At 36.6% G+C, this 20,566-nt stretch overlaps 4 protein-coding genes across 4 annotated transcripts; 2 read left to right on the forward strand and 2 right to left on the reverse strand.

The window, feature by feature from the left end:
- Window positions 1-5,566: 5,566 nt before the first annotated feature.
- Window positions 5,567-7,371, reverse strand: LOC128397226 (uncharacterized). Its single transcript, XM_053357923.1, has 2 exons — window positions 7,079-7,371; window positions 5,567-6,951 (listed from the first exon to the last, which is right to left on the reverse strand). The coding sequence occupies exons 1-2, from the start codon at window positions 7,094-7,096 to the stop codon at window positions 5,764-5,766; spliced, it is 1,206 nt and encodes a 401-aa protein (XP_053213898.1). The 5' UTR covers window positions 7,097-7,371; the 3' UTR covers window positions 5,567-5,763.
- A 171-nt stretch (window positions 7,372-7,542) lies between these two features.
- On the forward strand, window positions 7,543-13,842 carry LOC128397223 (C2 domain-containing protein 5-like). Its single transcript, XM_053357919.1, has 9 exons — window positions 7,543-8,129; window positions 8,193-8,764; window positions 9,076-9,240; window positions 10,549-10,990; window positions 11,118-11,341; window positions 11,406-11,910; window positions 12,000-12,128; window positions 12,229-13,323; window positions 13,392-13,842. The coding sequence occupies exons 1-9, from the start codon at window positions 8,040-8,042 to the stop codon at window positions 13,470-13,472; spliced, it is 3,303 nt and encodes a 1,100-aa protein (XP_053213894.1). The 5' UTR covers window positions 7,543-8,039; the 3' UTR covers window positions 13,473-13,842.
- A 643-nt stretch (window positions 13,843-14,485) lies between these two features.
- LOC128397224 (F-box-like/WD repeat-containing protein TBL1X) lies at window positions 14,486-16,549 on the forward strand. Its single transcript, XM_053357920.1, has 3 exons — window positions 14,486-15,038; window positions 15,140-16,332; window positions 16,438-16,549. Exons 1-3 carry the CDS (start codon window positions 14,600-14,602, stop codon window positions 16,474-16,476), a joined length of 1,671 nt encoding a protein of 556 aa, XP_053213895.1. The 5' UTR covers window positions 14,486-14,599; the 3' UTR covers window positions 16,477-16,549.
- A 146-nt stretch (window positions 16,550-16,695) lies between these two features.
- LOC128397222 (leucine--tRNA ligase, cytoplasmic-like) lies at window positions 16,696-20,534 on the reverse strand. The gene is given in 5 exon segments (XM_053357918.1): window positions 16,696-16,966; window positions 17,034-17,742; window positions 17,804-20,106; window positions 20,109-20,238; window positions 20,322-20,534. Coding segments are annotated over 5 exon segments (3,570 nt in total). The 5' UTR covers window positions 20,532-20,534; the 3' UTR covers window positions 16,696-16,748.
- Between the last annotated feature and the right edge of the window lie 32 nt (window positions 20,535-20,566).

Raw genomic sequence — 20,566 nt, forward strand, 5'->3', positions numbered from 1 at the left:
CGTTTTCCTTTTTATTATCAGGTTTTGTGCCAACTGGTTGTTGAGTTTCCCGGAGTATTCAATTTCCTCAACTGCTATTTCTCTCCAGTCCCACGGATCCCTGTATTTGGTAAAGGTCCATTCACCTTGTTGCATCATTAGTAGTCTCACTCCTTTGGCAAAGGTTGAGTTTCCCTCCAGGTATCGAGATGATCGTTCATCAAGTTCAATTGTTGTTCCTCCGTTTCCATATTTTTCTATCAGCCACCTTAGACCTATTAGTATTAATTGAAAGGGATTATTCACCTCGGGGATAGAAAGTTTAATATAATTAGTGTTCGTTTTTGTTTGTTTTTCGATCAGTATTCCACCTTCACCTGTTTGATAATAAGTTTTATACTTAATCTTCTGTCTTTTTAGGTCTTTGATTCGCCATTGAATTTTGTCTATTGGTGTGTTTTCTGTCGATGTCCATTCTATTCCGTCTTCATTCTTGCCGTTCTTTCTCCAATGCCATTCGTAGTCATATGCGATTGCTTGTTCCACTACGTTGGTATATCCTTCGATTATGTGTAACCATCTGTTTGTTTGGATGCTTCTGTTTAGGAATCGGTTTAGTAGAGTTCCAATCTGTTGTATCATTTCTATCAGTCGGTTGTCGTTTCCCACCGCCCATAGTACATGTTTGTACATCTTGTTCATAAACATCGATTGTACTAGTAGTTTTTTAACATTGTTTCTCAGTTTTATTATGTCCGGCCAATTTTTGGACAATTTTGGGAATATTTCTTCTTCGAATGTTTTGTTCATTTGTTGTTTTATTTCGTGACTCATTGTGTTGCCTCTCGGTAATTCAAAGCCAATGATCTCCATCCATTGTCTCGTTGGGTGATGAATTTCTGTTTTCTTCTCGTTTATTACCAAGTCAATCTTTTTCAGTTCATTTCCCGCTGTTTCTATTGCTTCTTTCGTATCCTTTGGGTCCACTATCATTATCATGTCATCCGCGAAGGCTATCACGAATATTCCTTTGGCTCTTATTCTTCTTATTGCGTAATCTAGTGCGAAGATGAATAAAATCGGTGATGTAGATGTTCCTTGAGCTGCATTGGATTCGTCTTTCATGTAGAGTTTTCTTTTTCCCGTGTAGTAAGTTAACCATCTATTCGTATATGCTGATTGGAGTAGAGTGATCGTCGATTTTCCAGCGATGGTTCCCAGCCGAACCCAGATTGGGGCTAGGTTTACACAATCGAATGCTTTTTTAACGTCTATTTTGATAATCGTTGATTGTTCGAAATTTTTGTGTTTCTTTACCTCGTAGAAATAGTCTTCTCTTCTCTTGTTTTCACAGAATCCAAATTGCGTTTCCTCTAATAGGAAGTCATTGGCAATCTCCATTAGTCTATTCGTTAGTAGTTTGTCAATTATTTTGTAGAGGAAATTAGGTGATCGCACCATTCTCACCGATTCACCATCCGCTTTCATTACGAATCCGCATCCTAGGGTAGTTACCATATTCGGTACATGTGAAATTTCAAATATCTTTTCAATTACTCTGATGATTTTTTCTTTGTTGTTGTCGAAGAAACGCGTCCAAGTGGCCGCTGTGAAAGTGTCAGCTGTTAGACTTGATGTCTTAAATTTCATTCTCTGTATTAATAATTTTTCGTTTTCTTTCAGTTTTCCCTTTACTCCAATTACGTTGTCTTTGTACTTTGGTTTGTGTGTGCTCATGTTTTTGAGCCATTCGTTTCTACTCTCCAAGAGCTTCTCGTCAGTCCAATCTATCTTCATTGGTTTGTTGATGAGGTGTCTGTTGATTGTCTTCCAAAGCGTTGTCGAGTCTTTCGCTGCCCTTAGTTTAGCACTGATCGAGAAGGTTTTAATTTTTCTATTTATTTCTCGTTCGGTGTTTCTTAATTTATCATCTTCTTCCGCTGTTCTGATTTGTTTTCTTCTTAATTTTCTTTTCAGTTGGACTAATCTTCTGAGTTTATTTTTCTTTTTCCATGAGTAAACCCATTTGCCATGAATATCAGGGAAGTTGATTATTGATTTACAGTTTTTGATCAGCGCTGATTCTTTGTTTAGTTTCTCTTCGTTCGTGTTCATTTCTTTTATTTTGAGTTTCCATGATCCAAAGTGTTTTTTCTTTATTTGTATCTTTTTCTCTGTGGCCTTGCTCATTGTCATGATGCTGCTAATTTTGTAGTGGTCTGAGTGTTGGTCGTTTAGTAGTTTGTTTTCGATGACTTCGATGTTTTTTGTTACGAATATCATGTCGAGTACATTATCAGATGTTTTGTAGGTTGTGTTAAAGTTGTTGCATATTGGTCTGAGGTTGTAGTCTTTCAGCCATTTCTCCATTATCAACCTTCTCTTTTCACTTGGGTGATATTTGGACTTGTTTGCCTGCCATACCTCGGATGTTGTGTTCCAATCACCCATAAACACTATGTTTTGACCCTTGTAGTTTTCGCTGAGTTCTCGAATGATCCCCATCACTTGATAGTTGTTCTTTTCGTTGTTCATATTTCCACATGGGTTGATGTACACTGTTACCACCAATGTGTTTATTTCTTTTATCATGGCTGCACATACCGAGTCACTTTTGTTAAATATTGGTTTAACCGTCCAGTCCAATGAACACACTAGCGCTTGTTTCTTCTTGCAAAAAACATTGTAGTTGTTGATGTGTTTAGTTGTACACTTGATGTTTGGTTCACTAATTGAGGTTATTTCGCTGTAACTTTTGATTGTGTGTACTATTGCTTTTCGTGTTGATTCAAAGTTTTTGGCTGCATTCACGTGTATAAATTTTACTTTCATTTTGAGTTTTTCTTTTCTCCTCTATTTCTAGGTTCAGAATGGCTGGTATACCGTCTTTCTTCAAGCAGGTTGCAATTCCCCTCCAGGCTCGTTGCCAGGTGGTTTCTGAATGTTTGAATTGTTCATTTGCCCGTGGGTCCAAGCAGAATTTGGAAAGAGAGTTTCTTTCTCTTTCTTTCCTCGATATAAAAGATGTTAAGTACTTTTACTGTCGGCATCAGCGTGAAGCTGATTGTTTGTATCTTTGTCGGGTTGAGTTTATTCATAACGGCGAGTTGGTTCACGGTCATGGGGTGGACGTATCTTTTTCCCGTGCCTATGATATGGCCTGTTATCATTTACTTCGTTCAGTGGTTTGTGGTTGTCCCCGTCTTATTCTGGTGAGTCGCGACCTCAGTTTGGAGCTAGCGTTTACACAACAACTTGTTCATTTTACTTATTTTGTTTTCTTCTTTCTTTAGCCCAAACAGGTCGTTCCCTTGCCTAATTGGAGGGGTCATTGTTTCCTCAATGCTGCTCTTGTACCGCTTTTCCATTCTCGTCTTTTCATAAAGATTCTTTTCCAATGTTTTTTCATGGCCGCTGGTGAGGTTAATCGTGGTACAATAAGACCACCTCTTGATAAAAATGTGTTGTCGGTCGTTGGTGAGACTCGTTATCTCTGGACTTGTTGTCTTTATGAGTATTATCGTCATGTTCGAAAGGCCTCATTCGTCGATAACTTCACCATTAAGAATTTGCCGCCTGGATTAGAGAGGAAGTTGTGGCCTAACAAGGTCGTTCGATTGCCTCCTAAGGTGAAGCCCACTAATGATATTGATCTTGACGAGCATCAAACCCGACTTTTGCGACATTTTTCTGAGTTTGTTGCTTCTCAGTATTCTACTCCCGGTGGTACCGAGTATGTGGTTTATTTTGATTTGGTCAAAAAATTGGTGCAGGACCACAAGTTGTATCATGATTTATTCATGATTACCATACAAGGGAAGTTCATTTGTCGCCATTGTCGTCCTACGGATCAGCCTTTCGTTTACAGTTTCCCTGTTTTTAACCTTCGTACTAGCTATTGTGACAAGGGCCAGAAGTTTCTTCTCAGCGATGCTATTCACGAGGTTTCATCCTGGGTTGATGAGTTGACTTTGACCTGTCCTCGTAAGGTGAATGGTTCTGTTTGCGGTAGTCGTTTCCGCTCATTGGAAGATGTTGAGGTGGTGCATTTACCTGAGATTCTTGTTTTTCATATGAACCCTGATTTATTCGATGATGAAGACGTTGAGGTGTTGATTGAGGAAGATTTTACTGTTTGTTTAGGCGATTCTGTTAAGAATTTCTACCGCTGCGGGTTTACTAGTATCTTCCCTTTATTCAAGAGGAATGGGAAGACTGTGAGTGATCGTTTTCATTTGCCTGAGGTTGGTGATGAAAAAATTGGTTGGCATACGGTGATTAATTTACGTGCTTCTGATGAGCTTTATTATGAAATAAATAATGGGGACATACATGATTCTATGGAGGAGTTTCTATTATGTTATACTCCTGGTTCATTAGTTTTTTATCAATGTTCAAAGGATTTCCCGAGTGTTGTTAAAGCTACGGCCTAAACTGCTTTTGCCCTTTCGTGTTTTGGATGCCACCCTTGATACAGGGTTGAGCATGTGTAACATAGTCCAAATCGGGCTTTGCCAATTAAATTAACCCCGTGTGTTGTTACTTTAATTGTCGGGGAACATTTTTTCAATTTTTCATAATCTTCCTGTTTTTTAATAAAAATGGTAACTGTTGCTAATCCGTCGTCATCTTTTTTAACCTCCAAGTAGCTTACAATCCTTCTCAGCTCGTTTTTTATTTCATCTTCTAGTTCTCTGTTGTAGCTCGTGGTCCCGCTCATTACGTACCAGCCTAGTATTGCCATTTGTACTTCCGGTGGTGTTTCCGAGAACATTTTTTCAATAATGTCTGTTGTCATTGGTTTTCGAAGCACATGAGTCTTTTTCCGTTGACCTTTCAGTGTTTCAACAATTCTTGAGCTGTAAAATTCTGTAGGATCCCATTTTTTCTTGATCGGGTGATAGATTACAATATCTTCATCTATGAAATCGGCTTCTATCTCTTCGTCCTCTGATTCGGTCTCTGATATCATTTGTAGAATTCGTTGTTGGATTAGTACAGCTTCCGATTCATGATCTTGTTGAGTGAGATATGCGGTGAATATATTTGCCCCTGTTAGCAGCTGAAGATTCGGGTTCCATTTATTTTTCAGGTCTCCCTGGTTCATGTTCACTATGTCACTAAGAAATTCTCTTATGGATTCAGTGTCAGGACACTTTTCTAGAAACTTTTCACTAAGGAGCTCATTCTGTTTTAATTTTAACATTAATTCTTCAACTGTTAAGTCCATTGTTGTTTATTAACTTTGTTTAGAGTTTGAGTTGTACACTTTCTCAATTCAGGTTGACACTCAGGTTTGACTGTTTGTTGTCTATTGCGAGTGTTCTTCAACTTTGACTTTATTTGAAAATGTGTCAGTTTTTCCTTAATTGTTTGTTTCTAATGATTTTTGGATTAGTTCGGAAAGTGACAGCCTTTTATTGTTTTTATTTGCAAGTGCTAATTTAAGATACATCTTTCAGTTAATTATTTGCCCTTGAGTGGGATTAGGATTATTTTGTGTAAAGTTTCAGTTTATTTATTCGTTTTAAGTGAGATACAATGTTGATTTGAATTGTTAATCCTTTTGGGATTAGTCTTAGTTTTAATTACTTGTTAATTACTTGTTAATTCTTTTTAATTGTTTTCTTTTTCTTTTTCTCATTGTTTCTTTTATCTTTTTGGATTGGAATATTTTCTCATCCTTATGTTAATTGTATTCTGAACCATCATTGTTATTATCATTTCGATGCTACAATCTTAATTGTTGTTTTCGTGCGGCGAACCCAGTTTGGGGCTAGCTTTTCACATCATCAGATAATCATATTGATAGTCGATCAGCGAGATTGCCATTTGCAGTTCGCTTCGATACAATGGGCAGTTTCTGGAGTAGGCTGAGTGATCGGTTTTTTCGCATGACGCACATTTAATTTCTTGCGAGGTGCAATTTTTTATCGTGTGTCTTCCAGCGCACTTGGTGCATCTGGACTGGTTGTTGCACTTGTTTCTGGTGTGACCAAATCTGTGACATAGTCGACAGTTGATCACATCAAAATTGTCTCTGGCTGATAGGAACGTGTAACCAACTGAGATTCTACCTTTAGAGATTTGCTCGATGGCTGATCTAATCGCTGGGCTTACTTCAATAACAACTCCGTATTTTCCTTCTGTCATGGCGAAATATGATTTCAATTTGTATTGTTTATTATCTTTGAAACCATTTAATCGCATTATTCGGTCTATGTAATTGTTCCAGGATTCTTCTACTGGTGGTTTCATGAAGAGAATTTTAATTGCCGGTCTTCGCCATTCTGGAATTTCCGTTGTTAATGTTTTGGATTTTATTTTCTCTTGTAGTTCGTCTCGATCTTTTTCTGAGTATGTGATTATCAGAGTGTATTTTTTCCAGCATATCACTTTGAATGAGTACGTACGTTGTAGCTTTGAGATTATTTCAGTTATTGCGTTAACTGTTCTCTCTTTTTCATCGCCATTTATTATTAATCGGAAGTATCGTTGTGTCATTTTCCATGGCCACCAATTGGCTGGGATATTCTTGGGTGTTATTTGTTTTGTTTCGATATTCATTGATCTTTTTATTTTTTTCTTCTTAGGTTGAATTGTATCAAGTAGTTCATCTTCCGAGGAGTCGGTTGGGTCTTCCGAGTCTTCTTCTACAGCGACCGCAGGTTCGGCGTTAGCTTTCACACCTCTGATGTGTTTTTCCATTATCTTGATATTTGCCCGAAGAAAGCCCAGTTGTTTATCTGTTATCAAATTACCTTTTTCATCTCTTGGGTTAGCCATCGCTTGTTTGATAAGCGACATATCTTCTTCAAGCAGAATAGCGTTAGTTTCTTTCAGGTTTTTCATAATTTGGTCTCTTTCTGGCTTTTTATCATTTTCATTTCCAAATGCTTTTCTCATGCGATCTATCGCCTCAGAGTAGCGGACTTTGTCCGTTTCCTCTGACGATGGGCATTTGGGTATGATCTGTTAAAGATTATGGTTTTTGAAATACATTTGTTAGTAACTGCTTTTTTTTTTATTAAGTACATTTGTTTATGAGTACATTTATTCACAGGGGTATTTGTTTTTGGTCTTTAATTGTGTTTCTTACCTTTTTTCTAGATGTCATTTTGTTTTTGTTGATACCTGTCGTCTTTGTATATTTGTCTTCTCGCACTTGGTTGATTTATATGTAGAGGGTCACAGTGATGCCAGTCTCAATGATGAAAGGTAGATGACAATAAGGGAACAGATTATCTAATAATTCACAGTGAAAGGAGTTTGATGTCAGTTATCGTTGTTTAATCACGTTAAAAATATTTATTTTCCCAAATTGGAACTAGTCCCACGGTATGATAGTCACTGTCAAGACACTATAGGGTCAAAAAGGAAAAGGAGAAATTTCAACCTTACTCTTCAAAGGCAGGAGATAAAGTTGTTGACTTCACCATATGAGAGGAAAAGCAGACAGAATTACACATGTGAAGACAGAGAAAGTTTTCTCTTTCTTTTTCTTGTTTCTTTTTGTGATTTTAAGAGAAGAAAAAATTAGATGTAAGATTATTGTGAATCTTTTTGATTGTATTTTTAAATCTTCTTCTTCCTCTCGTCATTAAATTGAAAACCATCATCATCTCCTTCATCTTCATCGTAATCATCACCATTATTTTCACCGACTGATCTCAAGTAACACAATTTAATCTCTCATTAAGTGATAACCACCATGACAACAATTCCTCTGGTATTGAGTGGCTACCAAAGCTACTGAAGTTAATCACAATCCGACTGCCAAATTGATATAGTCCTTTAGTTTACTTAATGTTACAATTAACTCGTTTTGTTGGTATTATTTTGCTCAATCGGTCGGTCAAATTGTGGATTGGTAACCCATGTGATACTCAACATGATTAACTACTCCATTGATTGTTTTTGATCTTTTGTTTTGCTATTTTTTTTATTCAATCTTTAATCATCTTTAATTGTTATTCCTGTTCACTTAGAACAATGTTTTCCTTTAATTGAAATTTGTATTCTACTAATACTTACTTAGTGACTGTAAATAATCAAACATTATGCCGGGTAAAGTAAAAGTGCGAATAATCGCTGGACGCAATTTACCAGTGATGGACAAATCATCTGATACTTCCGATGCTTTTGTTGAGGTGAATATCAATCGGTTGATTGTGGCTTCAATTTAATCGATTCTCATTTCTTCTTTTCACCAGGTTAAATTAGGTAACACCACTTATAAAACTGAGGTTTATCGTCATTCATTGAACCCATGTTGGAACTCGGACTGTTTCAGATTTGAGGTAGACGACGAGGAGCTTCAAGATGAACCACTTCAAATCCGGATTATGGATTATGATACCTACTCTGCTAATGATGCCATTGGGAAGGTCTACATTGATCTTAATCCATTGCTCTACAAAGATTCAGTTCATGCCATGTGGGGCTGGTTCCCCATCTATGACACAATGCATGGGATTCGTGGTGAAGTTCATTGTGCAGTCAAAGTTGATCTTTTCTCCGATTCCAATCGATATCGTCAGTCTTCTTGTGGTGTTCGCTTCTTCTACTCTCACAGTGTACCTCATGGTTATGTTTGTCAGGCGATTCTTGGATTTGTCGAAGAATTGGTTGTTAATGATGATCCAGAATATCAATGGATTGATAAAATTCGTACGCCAAGAGCAAGTAACGAAGCGAGACAAACTCTTTTCTCCAAATTATCTGGCGAAGTGAAAAGAAAAATTGGTCTCAAAGCTCTGGAACTTGGCGGAAATTCTGTTGTTGGGTAATTTTGACTCATGTTTATATTTCTTCTAACTACTAATAATATTCATCTTGATTTCTGAGCTCTCATGAAAGTGAATGAATATTTTCCTTCATCTATACAATTTTCTTTTTTGTTAACAAAAGAAACATCAGTTTCTGAACAATTATTCTCCAAACAATAATTAATCATTTGAGTTTCTTTTTGTTCAATGATACATATTATTCAGAAAAGGGAGTAACTCATGAAATATTGTCGAAAAAGAAACCTTTCTTTTTCTTTTCTTATTGTTCTGAACCTTCTCTTCTTTTCTTTTCACGAATAAACTTCAGGTATCAACAATATTTTGACCTTGAAGGCGAATCTGGTATCGTCGTGAGAGGCATTGGAACTGCTGTAATTCTAACAAAGATCGACAATAATATTGCTCGATATCAACATGGACGAACTCAACTCGGTTCATCTTCTCAAGCTCAATCTTCCACCTTGAATGAAGAGTAAGAACAATTTTTCAATCATCTTCATCCTTTGCCTATCATTTTCTTTCTATCCTTATTTCGATAATTTGATCCTTGGTTCGTTTGTTATTCATTCATTTTCCCAGAATTCACTTTCTTACTGATCAGATTTCCGTCAATTTATTTTGATTTCTTTATTTATTTGTTAATAATCTTCATTATAATCATTTGCTTATCTGACTTTTGGGTATTTCTTTCGTTCCTTTCGTCTTTTCCTCTTTTCCTCTCTTCCTTCCTTTCATCAAATTGCATTTTCTTTTCCTTTTTCTTGGTGTTATTCTGTCATATTAAATGATGATTAAATACCATGATGATTATCGCTCTAATCTTCATACGATGCTTATATTAACTGATGGTTGTCCGGTTGTCGATTTCATTAATCATACAAAATCACATTCTGTGTCTCTCTGGTCTCTGCTTTGCCTCTTGTGTGTCTAATTGCTGCTTTTCATGAAGATTTTGTGAAAAACTTTCATCTACTAAGCATCAACCAGAGTCTTTAATCGGGACTTGCTTTCCTTGCGATCAAACCAAATTAGCTTCTTCCTTACAAACTCACATGATCCCAGTTGCATTCCTATCAGATATCGAAATACCTTTTTATCCTCATCACTCGTATCCTCTTTCATCTTCACCTTCATCTCAACCTTCCCGCTCTTCATCTCCTGTTTTCATTTTCACCTCATCTCCAAAATTATGTAATTGGTTTTGTAAGTTAACTCGAAGTAGTAAAGGAGGAACGAGCGGAGGAAGTAACAGCGGAGTCGCTGTTAGTCTCAAGAAAAATTCATCTTCCAGCACAAACGTAGGTTCCAGTGGATCAATTAAGCTTCCTAAACTGCGAATAGGTTTATCTAAAGATGCAGAGACTGATCTTTTTTTAGACAAGAAACATCGTCACTCGACGACTGCTTCTTCTTCTCGGGCCATTCTAACCTCTAAACCCGCTCTCAAACGAGTTGCTTCCCAACCAACTACACCTTCGGGCTTTTCATCAGCTCCTAATCGATTAGTTCAAACCCCTTCTGTTGTTCTGCCTGTTTCTTTAGACTCTTATAACGATAGACATTTCACCTTTGAGCCAACCCATCATCCTCTTCCTGTTTCTCCATCGCCATCGAAATCATTTGCTTCACAAAACGCTGTTACATCTTCTATTGCTAATCATCCTTTACGTTGGTTAACATCGCACTCCAATGATTTTGAGGATTTAATTGAAATTGATCCACTGCCACAATCACCATACTTCTATTCACCTTCATCTCATAACTTTTCAATATCACCCAGGTTATCATCATCATCAGCTGTACCTTCCAGTGCACCAATGACCGCCATTAATACTCTGACGATTAATAAACAAACCTCCGGTTCTATCAATATCTCCAACAACAACAGTTATGCACCAAATTCCAGTCTTACCACTAATAAGGATGCAATAGTGATACCCAATTCTACTTCACCAACATCATTTGTAAATCCACTGGACAAAAACTTCGAAAGTAACTTAATTAATACAAATGGTACACATACTCACAATTTCCCATCAACGAGCAATAAAATTGGATCTCCGACTAAAGTAGGTATGGGACAACTTCATCGACGAGGTTCTTCCGATCCCGATCTGTCAACCACACCAACCAAGCCCAGTAGCAGTCACAGTAGCAATTGTGGAAGTGTTGGAAAAACTAATGTCAAATTTATGATTTCGCCTGAAAATCTTCATCTTCTCGTAAGTATTGAAATGTTGTTATTGTTTGATAAACACCAAAACGCTTATAAACTAAACAATCAACATGTGATTTTATTTATGTGGCATCGTCGAGTTATTAATTGTTAATATCTCATTTTTTTCTCAGGAATATCCTTTTATAACCATGAAACAATTTCCTCCTGGATTCATCGCTCACATCGGAGGAACAGTTTCTTCGCGGTCTGTAAAACTTTTAGATCACATCAACTGTCCAGAAGATCCAGAAACTCGTGATGCGTGGTGGATGGAATTAAGAAAAGAAATTAGAAGCCATTGCCGTAGTTTAGCTTGTAACGCTGTTCTGGGCTATTCTGAGGCCACTTATATCTGGTTTGTTAAAGAATAACGAAAATGTTTAGTTATTTATTTCATCTGTTTTTCTCTCTGATTTCAGCGATAATGTTGTTATACTTTCGGCCAGTGGGACTGCTGTTGTTCTGTCTCGAGGTGGAGAACATGATATGGTTTCTAATCGAGGTTCAGTGACCGAGAAATCAAAGAGTGACCATGAAAGTAATTTATCTTCTACAAACCAATCAGCTGTAGGAGGCTCAACAGCACCATCATCGACTGTACCTTCGAACCCGATTCTCTCCACAACCAAAGCAGACACTAGTAAAACATCACGAACTCACCAGAATTCAGATTATCAACAACCTTCTTCAACATCAAATTGCAGCATTTGCCATATTCCTTATCCAGAATCAAGTGTACCGTTTCATTCATCGTTGCTCAATTGTAGAATTTGTAAGAAAGCCAAAGTCTCTGATGTTTTGTTCATGACAATTGAGCCTCCAAGTAACATACCAATTGTTGGTCGTGGTTGCCTCATCCAGGCTCGAGTTTGTCGTAATAAGAGAGATAGTAAAGGAGAGCAATGTGCCAAGGAGCTAAGTGATGTAACTAATCATGAGATTTAAACTTTTGGATAGGTTACAATTGATTCTCATGTTAATTTATTTTTTCATTTTCTTTTTTTCTTAATCAGAGCTTACCTTTTCTGGAACATGAATTGCATCGACAATTACTTAGTAAGGTTAAAGTAAAAGGAATGAATGCAATCTTCGGATTGAAAGTACAAATATCATTCGGAGAAAACATGTTGATTGCTTTAGCTGTAAGTACAATTAAGAGATGAAATACATGTAAATAGAAAATAATTTCATCACTTTCAGGTAACTGAACATTTCCATTAATTCTTGTCGATTTTTCCTCAGACTGGAACAGGTTCTTATGTAGGTGCCTTACCACCACCCGATCCACCACAAATATCATCTGGAAAGGGAGTTAAAACTACGGATTTGAATGCGATTCAAAAATTAATTTTAGAAAGTATGTCCAGAAATCGAGAACATTACGGCTTGACTGACATTCCGCATGAAGAGCGAGAACCTTCGGAAGGAGAGGGTGAAAAAAATGGAACCAAAATAGCAGAAAGTGACAAAGAATTGGAATATGTTGATAACTACGGAAAGAAAAAAGATCTCGAGCAATTCTTAGGGAGCAAGGATGGTTGTGTTGTCCTAGAAGTCGACGATACAGAAGATGCGGACATAATTTCACTCATGATCGACTCAGATGTTCCTAAAGGCTACGAAATCTGTAATACTGAAACTATGCCTGGACTGTCTGGTCATTTCTCTGGTGTCCTACAAACATTTGCTCAAGTTCACAGAGTTAAACTCATTGCGATTAAACAGTTTGGACAACAGTTCGATTGGATTATTCAAGGACTTTTCGTTAAACTGCGTCGCCTTGTACCTTGTTGCCTGACGGACATAAAATTTCACGTTGATTTACCTGAACAAGATTTAGTCCAAGTCACAGTTCTTGGAAGTGCTATCGGAATCGTTGGATCAACAACTCTCGGTTCCATGGGCAAAGGAAGCCTGTACTTGCCTCCTACATCAACATATCGACGACGTCGGACTCTTTCAGCAAACGATTCATGTGATGAATTATTATTCACTATGGACGATGATCATGGAAATAATCAAGAAGATTTAGATGATTTGAAGCGGGAAAGTTTCACTCCATCCGAAGCCTTATCCGAGTCAAACGGAATTGAATTAACTCCACTAAGTTACATACCCGGTGCTCATATTCACAAATATCTTGGAAACTTGGATTTCTTTTTTATTCGAGAGACAACAAGTATTCGTGAAAGTGGTGGTCTCAATGGCTTCATTCACAGTTTTCTCAGTGAAGTTTTCGCCATCGTTCGTGCTCATGTCGCGAGTTTAAGTGGAAATGCGATGGTCTCTCTACATTTGACTCAATGTGTTCTCGTTCACAATCCACACAAAAATCAGGTTTGATTAATTTGATTCTATTCGCATTCAAACTCATACTTTATTCTTTCTATTTTCTTTACCCTCAGGCTCAGTGTTTGATCAATATCGCTGGAGACGCTGTTTCGATTCAAAGTTGCTCAACAAAACCAATCGCGATTGCACGTTAATTGTAATTAATCGATTGAAAAACATTTCAAACCAAAACTCAATCTTTTTGCTCCAAAAATGAAACACATCTATTAATATAAACTCAAAACAATTGCTTCAATCAACTATTCTTAGCTAGTCTTTGGTAAAATATTAAGAATATTAATATTAATGACAATATCAAACGTAATAATCAAAAGAGTCAATTTAAGAACAATCATTTATCGAAACTAAAGTTCAAGTGTAATAAAGAAAATGTAACATATGAAAGGACATGACAAAAATTCAACAAACTTAATCTAATTTTTCATGGATTAAAATTGATTGTAACAATTTAAACACGGAAATGTTAGGAGACTCAAATAAACCATAATTAAATATACAATGTAATTGTATGAATATACTCATAAAAATGAACTGATAACCAGTCAGAAAACCAGTCAATGATAAAATCTAATTGAAGGGCTTTTCCATTAACTAATTTTTTTTAAACCAATTTGATTAATCTGAATTATGGTGAGTTTTTTAGATAAGATTATCTAATCATCACTACGATTAGATTACTTGTTGGTTATTTGAAAAGCACAGTGGAAGCTACGGCAAAAAGTTAATGGAAAAGGTAAAGCTCGGTTATTTTTCGCAATCAGCTGACAATTAACCAACCAGCTGATATTTTAATCAACATTAACCGAGTTTAATTTGGTTTTTCAGTTAATAGAAAAGCCCTTGAGATCCATCATTAACTATTAATCAAATGATTGAAAATTATCATTAATTTGCATTTGAATTCACAATTGGCGCGTTTAAAAAACAACCAATGAAATTGAAAAATCTAAGAAAAAATAAACGATTTTTATTTCAGTATAATGATCGATAATATTGTTTTGTTCGATCTATGAATCGATTACTTGGACTTTTTGTTATTTTTCTCTGTCTGTCTTTCTTTCTTTCTTCTCATCGCTTTTAAAAATCGATAAACTTAGTAGAAAATCGATCTTTTATTCCATACGAATGAACGATTTATATCGATGTTTAGAAAATGAAAGTTTTGTCTTTTCTTTTATTGTTATTTATCAGTTTTGACAATTTATTTATTCAAACCAATTTATACTTTATACTTTAATGAGCATTAGTCAGAGCTCACACCATGTCCTTTAGTAGTGATGAAGTTAATTACCTTGTGTATCGGTATCTACAAGAATCTGGTTTTGTTCACTCCGCTTATACATTTGGAATTGAATCACACATCAACTCATCCAACATTAATGGATCACTTGTTCCGCCATCAGCATTGCTTAATATAATCCAAAAAGGACTCCAATATACCGAAGCAGAGATCAGTATTGGTGAAGATGGAAACGAAAGAACAATTGAATCTTTGTCTCTTATTGACGCTGTTCTACCAGACATTGTTCCGCAGAAGCAGCAACAATTAATCAACAGCAATGCTGCTACTAACAATACAAATGGGACTTCAGGATCTGCATCATCTTCCAATTCAAAGTCTGCAGCAGTAGTGATTAAAACAGAATCTAGTGATTCAGCTCAGGGTCCATCTTCATCTGCTTCTGCGAATCCCGCTTCAGGTAACACAAATTTTCTCTTGTTTTTGTTTATATTCATTCTTTGACATTTTGCATATTTATCTTTCTTTGCTCTTCCCTCTTGTTGCATTTTAATTCAACAGGCAACCAACAGGCACCTTCATTATCATCATCTAATTCATCTAATGCTCCACAGCCAATGGATACTACACCAAGTTTACCAACAGTTACTGGTTCAGGTTCATCAATGCCACCGGCAGCTCCTGCTCCTGATGAGGTACTGAATACCGATGAAAATGGTAGTTCTATAGAAATATCAAACTCTAAAGTTACTATTTTAAGAGGTCATGAATCGGAAGTTTTCATCTGTGCTTGGAACCCATCATCCGATTTTCTAGCTTCAGGCTCAGGTGACAGCACAGCCAGAATCTGGGACTTGAATTATAATGCAAATTCAGTTGTCAATCAGATGGTATTGAGACATTGTATTCAAAGAGATGGAACTGAAGTTCCTTCTAACAAAGATGTAACATCATTGGATTGGAACTCGGATGGCACATTATTGGCAACTGGATCTTATGATGGGTTTGCACGTATTTGGACTACCAGTGGGCGATTGGCATCTACTCTCGGCCAGCATAAAGGTCCTATTTTTGCCCTTAAATGGAACAAAAAAGGAAATTACATTTTGTCGGCCGGTGTTGATAAGACAACAATCATTTGGGATGCATCTACCGGTCTTTGTACCCAACAGTTTGCTTTCCATTCTGCTCCTGCACTAGATGTTGATTGGCAGTCTAATACATCATTTGCTTCTTGTTCAACTGATCAGTGTATTCATGTTTGTAAATTAGGCTGTGATCGACCCATCAAAACATTTACTGGACACACTAATGAAGTTAACGCAATCAAATGGGATCCACAAGGAAACTTTCTTGCTTCCTGTTCGGACGATATGACCCTGAAAATTTGGTCTATGAAACATGACAAGTGTATACACGATTTACAAGCTCACAGCAAAGAGATCTATACAATTAAATGGTCACCTTACACAACTATCTTAGCCAGTGCCTCCTTCGACTCCTCTGTCCGACTCTGGGAAATTGACAGAGGAATTTGTCTGTACAACTTAACCAAACACACTGAACCTGTTTATTCAGTTTCATTTTCACCCGATGGTAAATTCTTAGCATCGGGATCATTTGACAAATGGGTACATATTTGGTCAACATCAAACGGACAGCTGATTAATTCATATAAAGGAACCGGTGGCATTTTTGAAGTTTGTTGGAATGCAAAAGGTGATAAAGTCGGAGCATCAGCTAGTGACGGATCCGTAAGTTTTTTTATTTCTATTAATTACACAAATTATTTAAACACTCAAATTGAATCATGTTCATTGATTTTCTTTCTCTTTTCATGTTTCTCATCAATTTTGCAGGTTTTTGTTCTGGATCTCAGGAGGCCAACACCCCAATAATTATTTCATTATTTTCTTTTCCCATTATATCCCTATTTCTTTTCATCGAATAAAAACTTTTTATCACAGTCAAGACTCGTTGATTGAGATCAATCATTTACCAAGTTAAGCATTTGTCTGTTTTAAATGTCAAATAAATCAAGCCAATTATCTTGAAAAATCGACACGAAATTTAATCAACTCTTCGAGGATTCGGCAACAAGAATACTTGGACAAAGATTTTAATGAATATTTTAAAAATTTATTTGCATTAGGACACCCGAGGGAAATACTTAATTATCGTTTACCCAATAAACTAAATTGTGGCCAATCTCAACAGTTTCGGTCCGCTTTTTGAGAAAGACTTTTTCGCAATTAGCTTCTTTGGTGAAAGTTATTGTTGATCCATTGTTGATTAATTGTAAGTTTTCTAGAGGCTTATCGAGATTAGGTAAGTGACGTGGTCCCATAATTGGATCAGAATAATGGTAAATAGAAATAGAAGACGAATCTGTTGGGAGATAATAAATTAATCTTATTATCTTGAAAGTTTTCAAGTTTTCTTTAAAGAAACTGACCTTTGATATTTTTACTTTCAGCTAAAATCCTTGAAGTGACTCGATCGATATTGTCTCCATCATAAACTGGAACCTTCAAATTGAAAAAAGGTTTGTAAGGCTGATTGTTGATCACATTCATAACTATCGATGGGTCATTTCGATAAACAATGTATGGTTCGAGTGGACAAGATTCTTCTTGGATCTTTGATTCAGCACAATCAGCATATTTAACTTGCAATTCCTCAAGATCAAGTGTTGACTGAAGATATTTAATGTTCTCATTAAGAACTGCAAACTCATCAAATGGAGCAGTTTGATTGAAAACTTGATCTCCTTGAGTAATAAGCATTTTTCGTCGAGTTTCGGCAAAAGGCATCGCCTTTTTCATGTACTTCTTCAGGTCATTAAGTTGCGCCAATTTCTGAGCAATCACAGAATTTTCGGGAAGAGTTAATCCATTCTCGAGATGAAGATCATGCAGCGTCGATATAATCAATGCCTGCCATTGGGGAAACTTTTTAGCGACATAAATAACACCATGAGTCGCTCGGTTTATTTTCTCTCCTTTGTTTCCTTTATTTTTCTGAGTCAAATAAGTTTTCAGACGAACTCTGAATGAATGACACGCTTCGAATAGATAATCTAATGATTGTCTAACAACGAGGCTCACAGGTTCGGTTGGTGGCCAACTCGCTTTCATGATGGAGTTTTTAATTGAGGGCTTTTCCTAAAAAGATGCAAAAAATCGATTATTACAATGAAGCAGAAAATTAAAAGTCGAAATTTACCCTTTTCAGAAGAGACCAAACGGCTTCACAAATATGAGGACAAATCGGGCTGAGGATAATGGCCTGAGTTTCGATGAATTTCATGACTAACTTTCTACTCATTCCAGAGGATCCACATAGTTCACGATATTTGTCACGAGCATCTTGATATTCAAAAAATCCCGTTTTCAAAGCTTCTTTAAACATTGTTGATTTATAATGAGAATTGGTTTCACCAATTAAATAATTCATTTGATTATTGAAAGCTTGATCAGGGAAATAGGAAAGAGATGAACTGTTTTCGTCTCGTAATTTAGTAGATGAAGAAAGCATTTCTTTAGTCCATTCCATGAAATTGAACAATCGCAACAGTCCAGTATCTGCTTGTTTCTCAAGGAAATTAGCGTCTTCAACTGTATCACCGGCATCGGCTAAAGCAAATCGCACACCATCAGCACTATATTTTTTGATCGCTTGTTCCAAAGTCATAAAGTTACCAGTTGATTTTGACATTTTCTCATTGTTTAAAAGTAAGTGTCCAGTTACTCTGATTCCCTTCGGCCATTTGTCAGGTTCATTCTCCCAAATAGCACAATGATTATACATGAAGAAAGTTAAATGGTTAGCGATCAAATCTTTTCCTGAACAACGTAAATCGACACCATACCAGTACTGAAATTCTTCACGAAGACGATCCAATTTTTCCTTGGGGATCCCGACTTCAGCTGGATAAGGTTTATCAGCCAGGAAAATGTAGTCCCAAACTTCAGGATACATTTTCGAAGCCTCGATCCCAAATGCAGGCTCTTTACCATAAATGTCTTTATGGAGTAAATGACAAATGGTGTAATAAGCCATGTAAATAGTAGAATCGGAAAGGGATTCGATTAACCATTTCTCGTCCCAAGGCAATTTGGTACCTAGCCCATAAGTACGCGAACAAGCATACTCATGAAGCCAATCTAAAATGGACTCAAAGTTTTTACGAACTTCATCTGAAAAAGTTTCTAAATTGGCAAGACACTTTTTGGTGATTGATTTCCATTCTTCTTCGCCATAATCGAGGTACCATTGGTCACAATTAGCTACAACACATTCGTCACCAGACCGAGAAACAACTTGTTTTTCAGGTTCCATGTAAATCATGGCCTCACCAGAGGTAACCAATTCTTTCTGAATTGCCTTCTTTATGTCACAGACTTTAGACCCTTTATAAGGGCCAATGGTCATCACACCTTCGTAAAAGCCTTTGAGATAAACCTTTTCCTTGGCTTCGGCCAGTTTTTCCGTATCATTTTGACTTTGGATCTTCAATTGGTCACAAACTGTTACAGCACATAAATTACCAAAATCAGGAATTTCAATAATAGGAATAGGATCATATGGTAAAACCATTTCATCTTTAATTCCATACTTTTCTCGAAGAGCTGGTTTTTTCTTGATGTCTCGAAGAGCGGCAAAGTCATCAGGAGAATCGGATGGAACACTAGTAACAACGCCGGTACCTTTATTATCTTTAATAGTTAACATGGGAAGAGCATAAATAAACTCGTGGCTAGTTAAAGGAGCTCTAAGTTTGCACCCAAGAAGATCTGTACCAATCAACTCAACGATTTGACCCTCTTGAACTAATCCTTGGTAAAACATGTTCCTTGCAGCTCGAGCAGTACAAATGTAAACTTCTGATTGTTTAGTTATGCTTTGATCAGAAAGGACGGCGACATATTTCAAATCAGGTCTTAGCCAACAATTGGTTTGTCCATACATAGTTTCTGGTCTTAAAGTAGCTGCCACCAAGAAAATTTTGTCTGATAAATTAGTTTTAGGCAAAGCTTTGGCTAATTTAGCTGGTGGCGAACCAACAAGTTGCATCTTTACTAACGTATATTCTTGAGGGCCAACGCCTTCCCCAGTTGCCCGATCGTGATCCATACAGGGCTGACCATCTTTAGGTGAAAAAATACAATATCTTTTACCATATTTCACTTTGTTTTTGCTCTTAAGTCGAAGAAATTGCCACCTGACAAAGGAATCATAATAAGGATTAACGTCTGTGGTGATGAAAGATCTCCTCCAATCGATATGAGCACCAAACTTTTTCAAATCTCTGCTACAAAGTTGAGGGAAATGAGTTAACCAATATTTTGCATCCGTAAATTTAACAATCTCCTCTTCCTTTAGCCCTAAAGATGCCATAATTTGCCATTGATACTTGGTAGAACCACTTTTAGCCACTGCTTTACTCTTCTTTCCCTTTGCTTTATCTTTGATAATAATCTCATCTTCTTTATCATCAACAGTCACTTCTTCTTCTTCAGGAAATACGGTGGATTACCATAGAGTTCAATTTCTCTCTTTAATTTGTCTGCACAAGCTTTTATGGGCATACCGGTACAGTGGAAACCGAAAGGAAACAAACAGTGTTTGTTTTTGAGACGCTGGTAACCAATGGAAAACTAATAGAAACAGGAAGAATAGTTGATCTGATAAACGGCAATTCAACGAAAACGATAATCAATAAGCTGGAGATTAAACTTACCTCAGCTTTGGAAAAAGAGAACGAGTGTCCGAGATGAAGTTGTCCATTCATGTAGGGATAAGGGAAAGTGGCGAGAAATTTGCTCTTGGAGCTTTTATCACGAGAACTTGGAGCATCTTCTTCGAATATTTTCTCATTCTCCCATTTTTCTTGAATGTGTCGTTCCAATTCTAAATATTGTCTCAGTTTAAAATCACCTTTTCTTTCCATGATGACCAATTTAATGGGAAAACAGCGAAACAGTT

The sequence above is a fragment of the Panonychus citri genome, unplaced genomic scaffold (genome assembly GCF_014898815.1).
Source record: "Panonychus citri isolate SS breed McGregor unplaced genomic scaffold, ASM1489881v1 Contig00028, whole genome shotgun sequence".
Classification (NCBI taxonomy): domain Eukaryota; kingdom Metazoa; phylum Arthropoda; class Arachnida; order Trombidiformes; family Tetranychidae; genus Panonychus; species Panonychus citri.